This window comes from Pseudoliparis swirei, chromosome 17, assembly GCF_029220125.1.
Source record: "Pseudoliparis swirei isolate HS2019 ecotype Mariana Trench chromosome 17, NWPU_hadal_v1, whole genome shotgun sequence".
Taxonomy (NCBI): Eukaryota; Metazoa; Chordata; class Actinopteri; order Perciformes; family Liparidae; genus Pseudoliparis; species Pseudoliparis swirei.
Window position 1 is genome coordinate 13,319,225 of NC_079404.1, and position 15,547 is coordinate 13,334,771.

The window sequence follows — 15,547 nt, forward strand, 5'->3', positions numbered from 1 at the left end:
CATAGATTATTAGCTGTGAGTAATATTGATTAGCTGTGGTGCAAAGGTTAGGAGAGAAGTTACAACCATGAATAACAGAACACAATGTGAGCAGGAGCAGCGTTATGGGAAAGAAGAGGTGCGGAAATGTAGTCAATTAGCTTTGGCTAAAAAACGTATCAAACCAAAACAGCTCTCACATCAATTCATTGCTGCTTTTAGTAAAGATGATGACATCTTAGGGGTGACTTCAGCTCACCACCATCTCATCTTTCGACATCGCAAGTTATGAGAACAACTCCAGGAAAGAATTTAGCTTGTTTTTTTCTGCTGGCAGCTTTTGAATTCCCAGGAAAATCACTCTGCAGTGTCTGCAGCGCACCAATAAGTCAACAGGGATTCGAACTGTAGCTCGGGAAGATAAGAATGAAACATGTTCCACTCCATTCTCAAGTAAAAATGTTTTAAATGAATTAGTAATTGTATTCATGATCCCCTGGCTTGGGAAATAAGTATGGTTAAGATACTATAAAACTATATGTGTGCTTGGATAATGTCCAGGGTTTTATTACTGTGCCCGGTGGCCTGATACTGATCCACATTTGTATCTATTTGATTTCAACTTATTGAATTAGATGCTATGGACTCACTGCCGTTTCTGGAATCTTTCCCCTGCTACAGGCGAAGAACAATAATATCCCTGATTCTCATCCAAGTGCACCTCCGACTGTTTGCAACACACACACACTCACACACTTTCTTATTCTCCTTGTTTGTGCTGCCGCATAATAATAATAACACTCCCACATGTCATGTCTTTCATGTCATCTCCGTGTCAGCAGTATCCAGATTGTGTCCTGGCAATCCTTCTCTATCATGAAACAATGTCAGTTTGCACCAGCAAACACACTCTTCCCTACCATTGGTATGAACCTGCTTTTACAGCCCATTCACATGAGGAAAGAAGGCATGACATAGATAAAATGCCAGATGCAAGAACACCCTCCATGTGAGCCACCGATCCCACATCCTGCTCACACAGCTACTGCCCTTTGAATCTGAACGTGACCCTTTTAGGGTCAAGGCGAAGGCCCTCACTGTGTCAGTGGCACTGATAGAAAGAGACAGAGGGGCAGCGTGCCTCTATTCACAGGCAACATTTTCATTAGCATAACTCCCATAGCGCGGGTAAACCACCTAGCCACCTGTAGCTGCACAGCACACACTCAGGAACCTTAGTGCAGCTCTTTCACACCCACTTCATTCACTTTCTTGCAATTGTGCTTGAGCGTGTGTGTCTGTGTGTGTGTGTGTGTATGAGTGTGTGTGAGAGATTATATGTTCTCACTTTTAATGCCAGTAAAAAAGCCTGTTACACCAGCCTGTTTTGAGTTAATGAAGTGAGTAGGCTTGCATGGCAAGCAGAAATATTTGTTCTATGTGTGGAGAAATGTACAGGAAGCTTGTTGAGCCTCTCATGAGTACATTTAAGAGGGGTAAAAAGTGTATAAAAGTAGAAGAGTGAAGAGAAAAACAACATGACTAAGAGGGTGACAACGTCTGCTATGCATGTGTGTGGGTGTGTTTCTGACCAAAGAATCTTGTTCATATTAGGGAGATTTATATATTTTTTTACTTACCAAAGTTTATTTTTCTCTTTCTCTCTCATTTTTGGAGAGGAGGGGTTTTGTTGCGGACAAGAGGAGTGTCCTGAGGCCCACTAGGATCCTCCCCCAGGGTTGTGATTGGCTGAAGCTGTTGTGAGTGAGTGCAGGGGAGGCCAGTAGAGAGGTGAGTGGTCTGGGAGCCTGCTAGGGGGCAGGCAACCGCAGAGAGCAGCTACCAATGCCTTAAAACCTAAGGTACTCCTCATTACGGCTGCAGACTGATAGACAGCGAGCAGGGGAGGGCTGGAGACCGGTCTAAGAGAGGGAGAGGGAAGGAGAGTGAGACATTGTGACCAGGGAAAGTTAGAAAATAAGCAGTCCTGTGCTCATCTTTCCTTGGCTGCTTCCTCCCTACTCCACTACCTGAGGCACACATGCACACACACACAAGGAGGTGTTTCAGGGAGGCTTAGAGGGCTGACTGCAGGAAAGAAGGGAATTAAACACTTTGTTTTCAATCCACAGCGTCCATACTCTGGACAAAAAAAAGGAATTAGAGCTTGTACGCCTGCCCCACTTGTTCCTCTCTTCATTCTGCATTTTGTCTACACTGAGTCACTTTGGAGACTTTGGATACAATCTTCCTGAATTGTTGGTTTCGGGCTCAGAAAGGAATGGCACACGGACAAAAGAGCCCCAGGTGGGCATTAACCCAAGGCTCCTTCAGCTTGGCACTGGGCTTGTCACTCTTCTCACTCCTTCTCCTCTTCCTCACCGCCTCAGCCGCAGATGAGTACGACTACTACAGCTGGCAGTCGGACAATTTCCACAATGGCCGCTTTTACACCAAGCAGCCCCAGTGTGTGGACATACCAGCTGACCTGCGCCTGTGCCACAATGTGGGCTACAAAAAGATGAGGCTGCCCAACCTCCTGGATCACGAAACCATGCCAGAGGTCAAGCAGCAGGCGGGTAGCTGGGTGCCCCTCCTGGCCAAACGCTGCCATGCTGATACCCAGGTCTTCCTGTGCTCTCTGTTTGCACCGGTGTGCCTGGACAGGCCCATCTATCCCTGCCGCTCGCTGTGTGAGGCTGTGAGGGACAGCTGTGCTCCGGTGATGGAGACCTATGGCTTCCCCTGGCCAGAGATGCTGACCTGTGATAAATTTCCCATTGATAATGACCTCTGCATCCCCATGCAGTTCACTGGGAACCATGCGACCCAGCCTCCAGGTAGGGGCAGCTATGTATACACACATACACACTCACACACACACACACACACACTCCAACACAACCTAATTCAAGTACACTCACACACAAAATGATCTACGAACTCATAAAAGTAAATTATTTTCATTTTAGAATGGACCTGAAAGAAATTGAATTAACTTAGCTTGAGTTGGTTTGAGATTTTGCACCACCTATAATTTTTCTAAATATTACAAGTCAAATCTCATTAACCAAATTAAAATCAATTCAGATCCAATAAAACTCTCCCCCCCCCCCTTACAGCATAAAAAAGCAGGTTGTAGTTTGTTTGAATTCGGCCCAAAAAGGGTTTCTAATCAGTTTAATTGTACAAATCAGTTTCTAATCATGTGCGAAATGTGCATTTGTGTAAGCAATATTAATACACACACAAAAATACGTTACAAATATATATTATTCTCATAAAAACAAATGAAATTACTGTTATGCTATGTCCTGTGCAGACACAAATCCACCCTCGGAAAAAACTAGTTTGTCATTTGCATTGTAAATACCGGGACTCCCGCTATCAACTTTACTAAGACAGATGAGTGTTTAAGAGCCCGCAGAGTCAGAAACACTTAGAGCCCAGAGACGGCTCTGAGGCCCATATAGTCACAGCAAATGATGACAGATGAAAGTTGAAGTGAGAGAATAACCAGAGTCGGTGTGAGAGACAAGAGAAGGAAAAGACTTCGGGGAAAGTTCTTGAGTAAGTGGACAGTTCAGGACGGGACCCTGCCAACTGCACACGCCTCAGGGAGGGAGAGAGACGGAGACGGAGAGTCTCCGACAGCCAGATTGTTCACCTAGTTGAGATTAATGGACTGTGATGTTAAACTAATCTTAACTGAAAAGGTGACACACACTCACGCGCGTACACACATACACACCTTTATCAGCAGACATCCAGCAACAGCTAATCAATCAAAAGTGAATGGAGAATGTATTATTTCAATGCTGTCATGCATGCAAATCACAAGCTATAGTCTGCAAAGTGTCATTAAATGTACAAATAGATCTGAGATGGATAAATTAAGAAGGGGAAATTGCTCTGTGGTTTTTGTCAACATTTGTATATAATGTTTCACAGGCTGCGAGTAAGAGAACAGACAAATGGGCGAAATAATGAGCTGTGAGAGGATGAGAGGGAACGACATAGAGAGGGAAAAGGTGTGCGTGCATGCGTGCTGCGTGTATGTGCGCGCGTGTGTGCACCGCGACTACTTAAGCAGGCTCTTCACAAAGGCAGTCAGCGCTGAGAGGGGGAGAGAGGGAGTTGATGAGAGTCTTGAGACAGTGGACGGGGACAGTCCCCACTGTGTCCCAGCCCGAGAGGCCTTTGTTGGGTCTGGCAGCCAGCAGGCCAATTAGCTAGAAGGCCAATTACTGAGCTCCCACTAATTAGTCGACATGACAGGACAAGAGAGGCAGGCAGAGAATGGGCATGGCTGAAGTCTGATTGTCCTTGAGAGAGCCGAATGGTGAGGAGTGAAAGGTGAGGGAAGCAGGAGAGTAGAGAGAGGCAGGCAGAGTGTAGAATAGGAGAAAAGCTGCTTCCTGCTGGACAAAAAGTGTTTGCCTCCCCGCTTTCAATATGGACTCGAGGAAAACGGTTTATTGTTCTCATTATTCCACTTCATGCCCTTATCACAATTTCTCACCGATACCTACTTTGGTTAAAAATGTTCGTTGTTTGTATTTCTCTTGATATACATAGTAAATGTGTTTTTCTTAACTTGATGTATTACACACATTTACCAATACACTCAAAATGAAAGCTCCAAAAAATGCCAACACATAATTCCTTTAATCATAAATTGTTATTTTTAGCAATAATACTGATATCTAGTTATTTAGATTATTTCAGGACTATCTGGGGAATTCATGCAGTGCTGACTTATTCCATTAGGGAAAATGGCTGTTGTGTTTTTGCAGGACGAGAATCAACTATGTGACACTGTGGCTTTGCAAAGCCATAACTCATACTCCTAAATGCTCTCCGAGAAGGAGGCGGCTTAAACTTCATCTGTCACCTCTAACAGGGAACTGTTTGTTGAACCTATCTAATCCAATAATGATCGGAGTGGGTCTTTGCTGTTAAGCAATTTTATGCAGTAAAGACAAAATATGTTGACTCAAACTTGTAAAGTTCAAAAGGAAAATATTGGTGAAGTTTAACAATTCAATTTGAAAGCTCTATGCTTGTGTTTGTGTGTGTGTTTGTATGTGTGTGTTGGGGGGGGGGGTGGTGTCTCAGAGTGTGTTTGAAACTGAGAGTGAACCATTATCACTTCTTGCCTCAAGGCTCAGTCACTGACATTTGGTTAAGAACCAGAGATTCTCAGATGTGCCGATGAGGCCATCCTGAGGACAAACTTTTGGCTCTAAAACACACACACACACACACACACACACACAAAGCCAGCAATAATACAAAGGAAATTCAGCTTTGAAGAAGAGTTTCCTGGGAACCCTCTGTGTCGAAGAACATGGAAGATTCTCCTCACACGGATCACATGAGTTCTCTAGTGGTAATGCAGGTGAATCTTGGGGACTTAGATCAATCACCGGTATTAAGCACTCTGCTATCTCTGTCCGGGAGGCCCTGTTGCTATCTGAGCTATTCTGCAATTACATGATATAGCACGGTTCGAGAGCTCCTGTGGAAACTAACAGTACAGAGTCAGATTCACTTTCCACTATACTCTGTCATGGCCAAAACTGAGAGAAACACCTCTGCCACCTAACTTAGGTTGTGTTTATGGATAATGTTTGGCCTGTGTGTGTGTGTGTGTGTGTGTGTGTATGTCTGTGTGTGTACCAGGGGCCCATGGTGTGAGTATGTGAAACACAAGTCTGTAGATATAATACCAGGCAAGACAAGCAGACAAAAGAGGCCCAGGCATCCAGGGAGCCAAAAAGGCCAGCTGAGCTCAGCGCTGCCGATCAACTCCGCCTTATTCGATGATGCGACCTTTAGCTGCTGCCATCATCAGTAAACCAACACTTATGACAGACGTAGGTAGTCTGTTTAAGAGCATAAACTCCATAACTCACATTGCATGTTTTTTGCAGTAAATACTCTTCCAGACAAGTTGTGCGTTGTCCAGTGAAAGTTGTTGAAATTGCATGGTGTGAAAGATATTGTCTGTCCTCGCCGTACTCCACGATGCGGCTAGTGTAAGTTACAACCGTGCTAAAGGTGACAGGCAGCACTGTCAGGTCCCCAGCAGCACAATGGGGGCTACTCATGTGGCCCTGGCTGATATATGAAAGGGAAAATGTGATCCAATGCTCTGTGCTTGGAAGACCGCTTCGGCCTTTTGAGAGTGTATTTTCTCCTCTGTATGGGATTCCTACAGATAGAAGGAGCGTGCTGTGTTTTCGGGGCCCCGGGGGCCGCCTGTGGGCCGTGTTTAAGACCTCCTCTGTCAGTCTGCATGTCGCATTTAAACAGATGTTAGGCCGTCCGACATAAATCACACACTGCAGTTCATCTCCGGCACAGTACCGTTTTATGTCATAAGTGTTGCTGCTTGTAAGTAAGAGGGCCCAAATGAGGCATGAGTGAGTGACCCGCGCATACTTTAAATGGAACGTTCTTACAAAAACATAAAATGTGATTTACAGCATTACAGAATGTTTGAGGCAAACGAGAAGAATCTTGGAAAGTCGTTTATTGACAAAGGACAAGGTGTTTCCGCACATTTCGTCACTTATGGTTGACGGAAATTATGTTGTTGAAACTTGCATTAATGCAAAATAATTTTTGGCTGCACCAACTAATTTTATCGACTTTGAACATTGGAGATGACAGTGGACACATATTTTAAAGAAATAAATTCACATAGATGCACAATGGCAATTCTTTATTGGGATTTCTTGTCCAAAGGTATGTTGTTATTTGATAAGTTACTTTTCACATCTTTATCATTAACATCAACATTTGTTTGTTGCATTTTGTTGTGTTCAATTAGCCTTTCAAGATCATTAAAATACAATGGAAACCAGTGAAAGAAAGGAGAAAAAGCAAGTGAGAGCGTGGACAAGAGAACAGAAATACAGCAGAGGAGGGAGACTGAAATGAAGAAAATGATATTAACCTCGGAGCTATGACTAAGTTGTGGCGTTACATTACTGGACCCTTGCCGTATGTCAGTTCTACTCTGGCTTGCTGTTTGAAGATTAACAGCAAGGCTTTCCAGCAGACCACCCTCCTACTCAAACTACTCCCATCATCCTTTTCCTCTTACCCTCAATCATCAAATCCCAACCTCTTCATCCTCCAGAACAACAGCTCTAAAATACAACACCATAACATGTGTCCCGATGAATGTAAACATTTACGTTTCTGTTATTAAATCCCAGCGCGCAGATGACGAAAAGCAGCGCACAAAAAGCAGTCAAATCCAAAATCCCGGGAAGCAAGAACATTGTTTTCACAAGTCAACGAATTCGAAACTGCTTGAGATGATGACAAATTACATATGTGATCTCATGTCAAAATATTTGCTGCGTAGAAATATGTCAAGGAACGAAAACACACCAAGGCTCACAGCAGTGAATCCCATCAGAACATGACGTTGACTCCCCCGACGGAGAGCGCACCGTGATGTGGGCAGCCGCCGCCTAATTGATTTCTCAGCGAAATCCAAATAGGGGTTTTCGTTCCAATCTCAACTAGGTTTTTCATGGAGGGGCTGCTTTCTCTTGACACATGCTCTGGCATCACTGTAACTGGGCCTCCTGCCAGCATACCACCCCTGTGAAACCAGAATGAATTACCATGGAGTCTGAATAAGACGTAACAGCTTCAAGGGAATCATTCAAAACAGACAAATCCAGAGTTTTGGCATCTCTTGCCCTGCACCGTGTATGTATGTGTGTGTATGTGTATGTGTGTGTGTGTGTGTGTGTGTTTGTGATTGTGTGTTTCCGAGTTCTTGTCCCAGTCTTCATGTCAGCACCAGACAATTAAGAGGCCTGACCCTGAAGGCCTCGCAGGTCTCCTGCCTGTGAACCCTCAGAGGAGAAAAGCTGGCAGTTACTCTTCAAGAACATGGTTCAACTCCCTCTGACACACATACGAGCACATACACACATACATACACTCAGTGGTGGTAAGGGGGTTCACCTCCCCACGACCCGAGCGGCGAAGCATGCTAAACTTTGACCCCTTCTCATTATCTGTCCAGACGCTGAGGTTTGGAATGGGGTGATAACCTTTGAACCTTGACTTTTAACCCAGAGGCCTGGGCTGGACTGTGCTAGAAGTATCATATGTGTCTGTTGTAAGTGTGAGACATGCAGGAGAAAAAAAGAGAAGTGGGAAAGATCTGGACATATTTTGGATTGTAGTTAGTGAATGACAAAAAAAGACTGCTTCTGATATTTAACTGCGCTGTAGGTGTATATATGTGGTGTGGACTATATTCGTATGCCACATCCTTCACTCCCTGACCATTTCTAATATTATACCTTGTTCCACCGATTGGCCCATGGCTATGTTTTGTGGATAAGTGTACTCATGCTAGATGTGTATTGCTACTACAACAGCCCTTCAGGGATTACATGGAGTTTATGTAGTAATTGTCAGAATAAAGTTTTATATTGAAGAGCGTTTGGAGAAAATTGAAAGGCAGCATGAAGCATGTCTGAGTGTGTTTGTGTTTCTGAGAAAGAAGAGATGGAGGGCTTTTTTAAGTGGCAGATTCAAGTTCGGAAAAATGTTTGATTAAGTCAAAATTGCCATGCTTTTCTGTCGTATAAATAAGCCAGTCTGCAGTAAACAACCAAAAAAGACTGAACCGGTGCACAATAACAACAATCAAGTTTCAAATCAAAGTTAGTGAGGCTAAACATGCTTTTGAGCAAAGGAGGCATGACCATATATTTTGAGTTAAAAATAAACTGGACTTGTTGCTTCGGTTTCCCCTCGCTGTTTCACAATGTGTGGTTGCTGTGTGGCCTAAGTGCTGGCTGTGTCTGTGTACTGAATCACTTTGCACCAAGTTCAGCTGCTCCTGCTGCAGCGTTTACCTTCCTGAGCAGCCAAGACCACGCCTGCACCACTAAAATATACAAGGGCCAGAATAAAAACATTTCGTCCAGTATAATTTCAGGGCAAACATCAGTCAGCGTGCTGGACTGTGTATTCGCTCAACAGCAAATAGCCTCTGACAAGAGGAGGGGGGCTACAAATAAGTGCCTCAAAAGTACTCTGGACTTAACGATTTCATACCAACGCGGCTTTGGTTTTGCTGACAGTCAGCAGCTGTAAGATATGAGCTAATCTGGCATGTGATTAAATTCAGTTGCTAATGATGAATTATTTTCTGTCCCCTCAGTGTCGAAGGTGTGCCCTCCGTGTGACAATGAGCTGAAAGCAGATAACATAATGGAGCATTACTGCGCCAGTGACTTTGGTAAGTAACATCATGAAGTGTGACAGATACACAGGAGCAGGGTCAGTGTAATGCAGCAGGGCCAGTTTGGTCTTCTTTGGAGCCCAGAAGAAACCACAACTCTAACATGTATTGCCTGCAGGTGGCACACAAGTTATCAATAAAAGTTGTCAATAAAAACATCAACAATAACAAATAATGCTCACAGTGCTTTGTTAGCGACCGTGAAAACCTTTGGATTTCCACTTCAGTTTTAAAAGATAAAAATTATACTTACACCAGTTAAAGGTTAATCACTTAAGGTTATTTTGTTGGTGCACATACAAATAATATATATATTTTTATTTATTAGATATTTAAATTTTAAGTCAGTCTCTTCCGGTAACTCACATGTTCCAATATACCATTTGCTTGCAGGTATTTGTAGAACATATTTAAAATGAGCACAGACATGAATAAGAAAATAGATTAATGTGCACTGTTCCCTCCGCTAGCATGAACCTTTTCATCTCATAAATTGATACATTAATATAACAGCTTCAAGTCCCATTTTTTAAACTTCCTACTTTTCAGCATTCCAGTTTCACCACAGAAACGACCTGAACGTGAAGCCAGAGCATATTTATTCTATTACTTCTGCTCATCGAGGCTTTTGGCCCATTGTGCTCTACAGCAGCTGAATTTCTGCTTTCATGGACTACTGGCCCATTCTTTAGAGTTAATGATATACTTCTCTTTATTTTCTCCGGTCATACGAGTATTTAACTACTCGTCTCCCAACTCAAAACCTTGGGAAATGCATGAGGAACATGGCTTATGTTTCTGAACATATTAGTGAGAATCATATAACTGAAAATTAAATGTGGCAGACTGGTGCTGCAAAAACATATGTCTATGCTGAAGGGTCCCACAGAGGAAATGTCTGCAGTTTGAGAGAGACCAAGTTAAATAAACTATCTTCTGGCCATCACCCACACCTCTGAATAAACAAAACATGATCCATTATAAATGCACACACATCACATCCAACAACAACAATAAAATACATCTTTGGGCACATCACTCACACTCTGAGCTGCAGCCAAAATGTAATCATCCCACATAATTAATCACGACTCCCTATATGTATTTGTCTGATTAATTTCAGGATTACATATCTCAATCCTCCAAGATTATTTACATTTTTTTCAGCCATCAGATATTTTCTTTTTATTAGAAGGACTCATAGTTATTAATGTGAAAGCAGATATAGCCACAGACAGACATTTTATTGGCTAGTTATGTATAAGGATGAGTAGAGAAGTCAAGATAACCATGATGTATGGATCTGGAGATCAAGGGAAAAATTACTCTTCAATGTTATTCTATAGGGCGATAACCGATTACGGCTTGATCTCATGCCTCGTGAATCTTATTACCTATTCATCTTCGGACACTATTCACCCTCTGAGAATTTGTGTTTTTCGTGTTTTATTACAGTCTACTTTTGATGTCTGATCCCTCCACATTCCTTGCTGTAACATCCTGCAGCCTAGCACAAATGACAAGGGTGGAAAAGGAAGGGGTGGGAGGGAAAAGAGTCGGGCGGGGCATGAACATGAAGCCTACACCTGGTTGGTAGGGGAGGTTGCCTGATTTAGCTTCAAGAAAACCTGTCTCTCCTCAAAATGACAGCACACTTCTCTCTCCTTCTCTCCCGCTACACCCCTTCTGCTCGTTTTAAAGACAGTTTGTTTGTACAAAGAAATACGCACAGCTTGTTACAAGGATACTGGCCAGACTGCACAATGGGGCCCACTGAATATGAGTGGGCATTCAACATGAAGCAGGGAGGGACATTATTTGATCCTTCCTATCTATACTAAACACATACATACACATGAATGCATTCATTCAGGAAAAAAACATACACAAACATACAGGCATGCAAAAGTGAATGAGCTGGATGTGAATCAGGATGGGGATGAGAGGCAACTCAACACACACATTCCTTCTTGAACATGCTATCGCTTCACATGTACTGTATAAGAGTGCACCATGGGGTGTTTATACAGGCTAGAAGTGAAATGGCGATCTTCCAACAGGCTTGGGTACATAGCGATGCTTCATACCGACCCCTCGCCTTTGCACGGCCAATGATTAATATCACCTGTCAAAACGTTCCCCCAAGAGAATTTCTCTCAAATGCTTGGCAGGTCAATTTGAATCTCTCATATGTTAAACTAATAAACAGAAAGCTCGGGGGAGATGCAAGTTAGTACTTCGTGAAGTTGATAAACCGGAATTTGTTGAAACTAAACTCCTGGTATGCTAAAAACTGTGTACAAATTGGTATCTGCTCTGTATTACTTTGTGTTGTAATGTAAGTACAGAGGACGCACAATATCTCAATAGAGGAGCATGACATGTCAAACATGTAACTGTTACATAGGAAATGATATTCATGAAGAATGAGACCAAAAAGGATTGTACGGAAGTGAGTCCATACAGATAGAAGCAATGCAACGTTAGAACCAATGCTTTACACTGAGGATTTTTATTGTTACTTATAATCATTTTTTATTTTATTACTTGTGGCTTGACTTGGAGTTCTTATCTTAAAGTACTCCCTAAAGCTTTAATTTGACATGAAATCCCATGAATTGATGTCTAAAATCCTGTAATAATAATAAAAAAGACAGCACCAAGCAGGCCCTGCAAGTTTAAATTATTAGGCCTCTATGTTCTGGAAGGACTTGATCTCAGTTATAAAACAAACATATTCAACCCAGTTGTGAGAGAAAGTATATAACTGCCATGCCATTTAATGACTAGCATTCAGACATGTAAAAGACTTGCAATTTGCGTATAATGACTTGTGACTTGGACTCAACCACTTGACTTGAAACAAAGGTTGTAACTCCAAAAAATTGTCCTCCTTTTCTCGGGTTTTCCCCAAGTCAGACACACAAACATGGACACAGGATCCAGTTTTTATACGCTGCAGGCGAGTTTAAATCATGATACTCAGGAGAGGTGTAAAATACTGTAGCTGCGTCTTTGGCAGGTTTTCAGGAAGAATAAATGTCACAGCTGCTCAAAGTACAAGGGAATCAGAATGACACATACACAGCTTCTGGGTCTAATTATCTGTATAAACACTTAAACATATCTCTTCATCTCTTCTCCCTCAGCCCTCAAGATGAAAATCAAGGAGGTGAAGAAGGAGAAGGGTGACAGGAAGCTGATTGCGGCACAAAAGAAGAAGAAAGTGTTGAAGCAGGGTGTGCTGAGGAAGAAAGACCTGAAGAAACTAACCCTGTACATCAAGAATGGCGCCAACTGCCCATGTGCCCAGCTTGACAGCCTGGGGTCCAACTTCCTCATCATGGGCCGTAAAGTGGACCAGCAACTGCTGCTCATGTCCATTCACAAGTGGGACAAGAAGAGCAAGGAGCTCAAGTTTGCCATCAAGTACATGAAGTCTCATCAGTGTCCCACCTACCACACGGTCTTCCAGTGACGCGCCTCGCTGCACTGTTTGCACAATCCACTATAGCTCCCCACATTCCACCCGGTTCCACGTAGATCCAAACTGTGTGTCCCTGAACCCCAGATCCCTGCACAATCTGTTACCAAGCGCCGCAGCATCGTCCTACAAGGGGTAGCAGTGCAGCCAAGCGTTTATTTTCTCAGCTTTAACCCTTGTGTTGCCTTCGGGTCAATTTGACCCGATTCAATGTTTCACCCTCCTGTCGCCTTCGGGTCAATATGACCCGATTCAATGTTTAACCCTCCTGTTACCTTTATATTTGCTAACATATTTTACCCTTGAGGTCAATATGACCCCAGCTATTAAAATCTCCAGAAAATTATTAGAATTAATATTGTTTTCCAAGTTTAAGTGTGAGGTACTTTATGTTTGTTTGTTGACTCCCGAAAGAACACCGACATTAAACATTGAATCGGGTCAAATTGACCCGAAGGCGACAGGAGGGTTAAATATTGAATCGGGTCAAAATGACCCGAAGGCAACACAAGGGTTAACATGAATCAAGTTGTCAAGGGGGTTGTCCTGATCTGCTTAGATGAATCAGACATGTCAATGTTGGAGCGCGGAAAAGCTGCACACTCCGCAGCTCCCTCCTAACAATAAAAAAACCCTGAAGAAGAAACCACAGATTTTCCAACAATTTCCAAGAAATGCAGACATTTTAATCTCCCCCCCCCCCTTCTTCCAATTCAATGGAATCTTCCTTAATAATTGTATTTTCTTCTTCTGCTACAGTAAAATAAATCACTTATACAATATCTGACAGAAGGTTTATCAAGACAGTGGCATTGAGGAATGTGAATCTAAAGATTTGAGGTAACTTTTGTTGGGAAAACATGTTTGACAATGGAGTGACTCTAGAGAGACAGAATGAGGAGGGAGCCGAGAGGGAAAGCAGAGTTTGATTCAGTGTGAAAAAGAGAAATGAAACACTGCAGTACATGTGGGCTGTGCAATGAGCACCCAGGAAAAACATCAAAGCAAAGATATGTAGATGATCCACTTCAATGTATGTTTTAATAATGTAAAAAGTAGGTAATTCAGATGAATACTAGATGATTAGTAAATTGGGTCTTTTTTCTTTTATCCCTGCTGGTTAAAGAAGAACAATGGTACGAGACAGACTGGAAGACTGGAGGATGCTTCAACTGACTTTGTACAGCAACACGTTTTGTGGCCTGAAAGAGGGAAACTTGAATATTTGTTGCTTTTTCGATTTGAGAGCGAAGGAGAGAAAGGCAGAGAAGACTTCTTCCTGAAAACAAGTGGAGAAAGAAAGAGAGAGAAAGAGACTCTGGACAGAACCAACAATGTTGGGTTGATACGTTTCTGGTACTCGCTGTTTTTTACTATCACTCTTCAAATGTTTATTTGTTTTGTACTTGTTTTGCTTCAGTTAAACTTGTTAATGGACGCAGGAATCATACATGCAGACATAGCACCTAAATTCACTGTTGCCGTAGCAGTAAAAGATGAAGATTTAACTTTGACAATATTTTCTAATCAGTTAACCTGTAAGTACTGTAGTTATGTTACTGAAATACATCTTTGTTTTACAAAAAAAGAAAATGAATAAAATATATTTGAAATTTGTATAAAGAATCTTTCTTTGAAATGTGTCATTTCTTTATCATTGTGATTAAACCACGAAGGGCACACTCATGGATCTGTCTGCTTTCATCACAACATGTTAAACAGACTGCACACTTACATTATTCATTCAGTGTTCTTATGATTCCGTAACTTCATACTCTCCTGGGTCTGTATGAAGTTTATTATCCTAATTTTCCATAACAAATAAATAAAAGTAATTCAAATGTATACCAGCCAATCAGATGCAGCCATGGAAAAGCCCATGGAAAGGAAACCACTCCCAATTTCTCGTTTTCATTTTGTGTTATCCTTTTATCAATCCAACAGTCAACATTTAGACAGTAAAAAACTATTTTAATGTATATTGATTTAAATAAAGAACAACAAATACAACTTTGGACAATTTCATTTTTTCATTTCAAGTCGTTGAGCTTTCAAAAACACAATGAAATATATGGTCTGCCCTGCACCTTTAAAAAGAGGTGAAACCTCAGTTACGCCCTGTGGGATGACAACACCTTCCAGATCTTCACTGGGCAGAGCTTTACACAAAGCCGGGGCTACAAAAGTACTAGTATTTAATGTTTGAGAGTGAAGGGGTGACACAGACACACAGCAGGCTGCAGTGTCACCGACCAACTTTATCAAAACCACTCAGCCCTTAATCACTTCAGACGCACACAACTAATTCCATGCAATAAAACCAATTGACTTGTTTGTTCTTCTAAATGAAAGACGGATTAACTGTGACACAGTAAAATGTTTATTGTCTTCTTCCCATATTTCCCGAAATGTGGTGACTTTTGGAGAGTGCTTGAAGCATGAACGCTAGTAGAGTGATGATTTATGTCCAGCTGATTGTGGAGATAGTGCACACTCTGTCTTCAAACTGTGGAATGACAGAAACAAGAGGGCGAAGGTATCGACTGCCTTTAAAGGAGAGCACAAAAACTAAAAATGGTCTGTGAGCGATTAAACACAATAAGCACTGAGCTAGAATTCAGATTCCACACAGGTGAAGATGCCTTTGTTGGAACGTGTTGAGCAGAGTTGAATCAGCTCTCATGTAGCAGATTAAATGGAGTTAAAGAGAAAGGATGAGCGGATTTCATGAAAACGAGACGTGGTAAATCAACGAAGTGAAGGTGGTAGAAGACTAACAAAAAGGAGACAAGGGA

At 42.2% G+C, this 15,547-nt stretch overlaps 1 protein-coding gene across 1 annotated transcript; it reads left to right on the plus strand.

Annotated features, from left to right (window-relative positions):
* The first annotated feature begins 1,871 nt into the window (after positions 1-1,871).
* sfrp5 (secreted frizzled-related protein 5) lies at positions 1,872-14,378 on the plus strand. Its single transcript, XM_056436174.1, has 3 exons — positions 1,872-2,819; positions 9,188-9,265; positions 12,418-14,378. Exons 1-3 carry the CDS (start codon positions 2,261-2,263, stop codon positions 12,744-12,746), a joined length of 966 nt encoding a protein of 321 aa, XP_056292149.1. The 5' UTR covers positions 1,872-2,260; the 3' UTR covers positions 12,747-14,378.
* The last annotated feature ends 1,169 nt before the right edge of the window (positions 14,379-15,547 follow it).

Bases quoted from the DNA above. Each gene is read 5' to 3' on its own strand.
- sfrp5 (XM_056436174.1), top strand. From the start codon at position 2,261: ATGGCACACGGACAAAAGAGCCCCAGGTGGGCATTAACCCAAGGCTCC. The intron at 2,820-9,187 runs GTAGGGGCAGCT...CTGTCCCCTCAG, and splicing joins CCATGCGACCCAGCCTCCAG to TGTCGAAGGTGTGCCCTCCG. The intron at 9,266-12,417 runs GTAAGTAACATC...CTTCTCCCTCAG, and splicing joins TTACTGCGCCAGTGACTTTG to CCCTCAAGATGAAAATCAAG.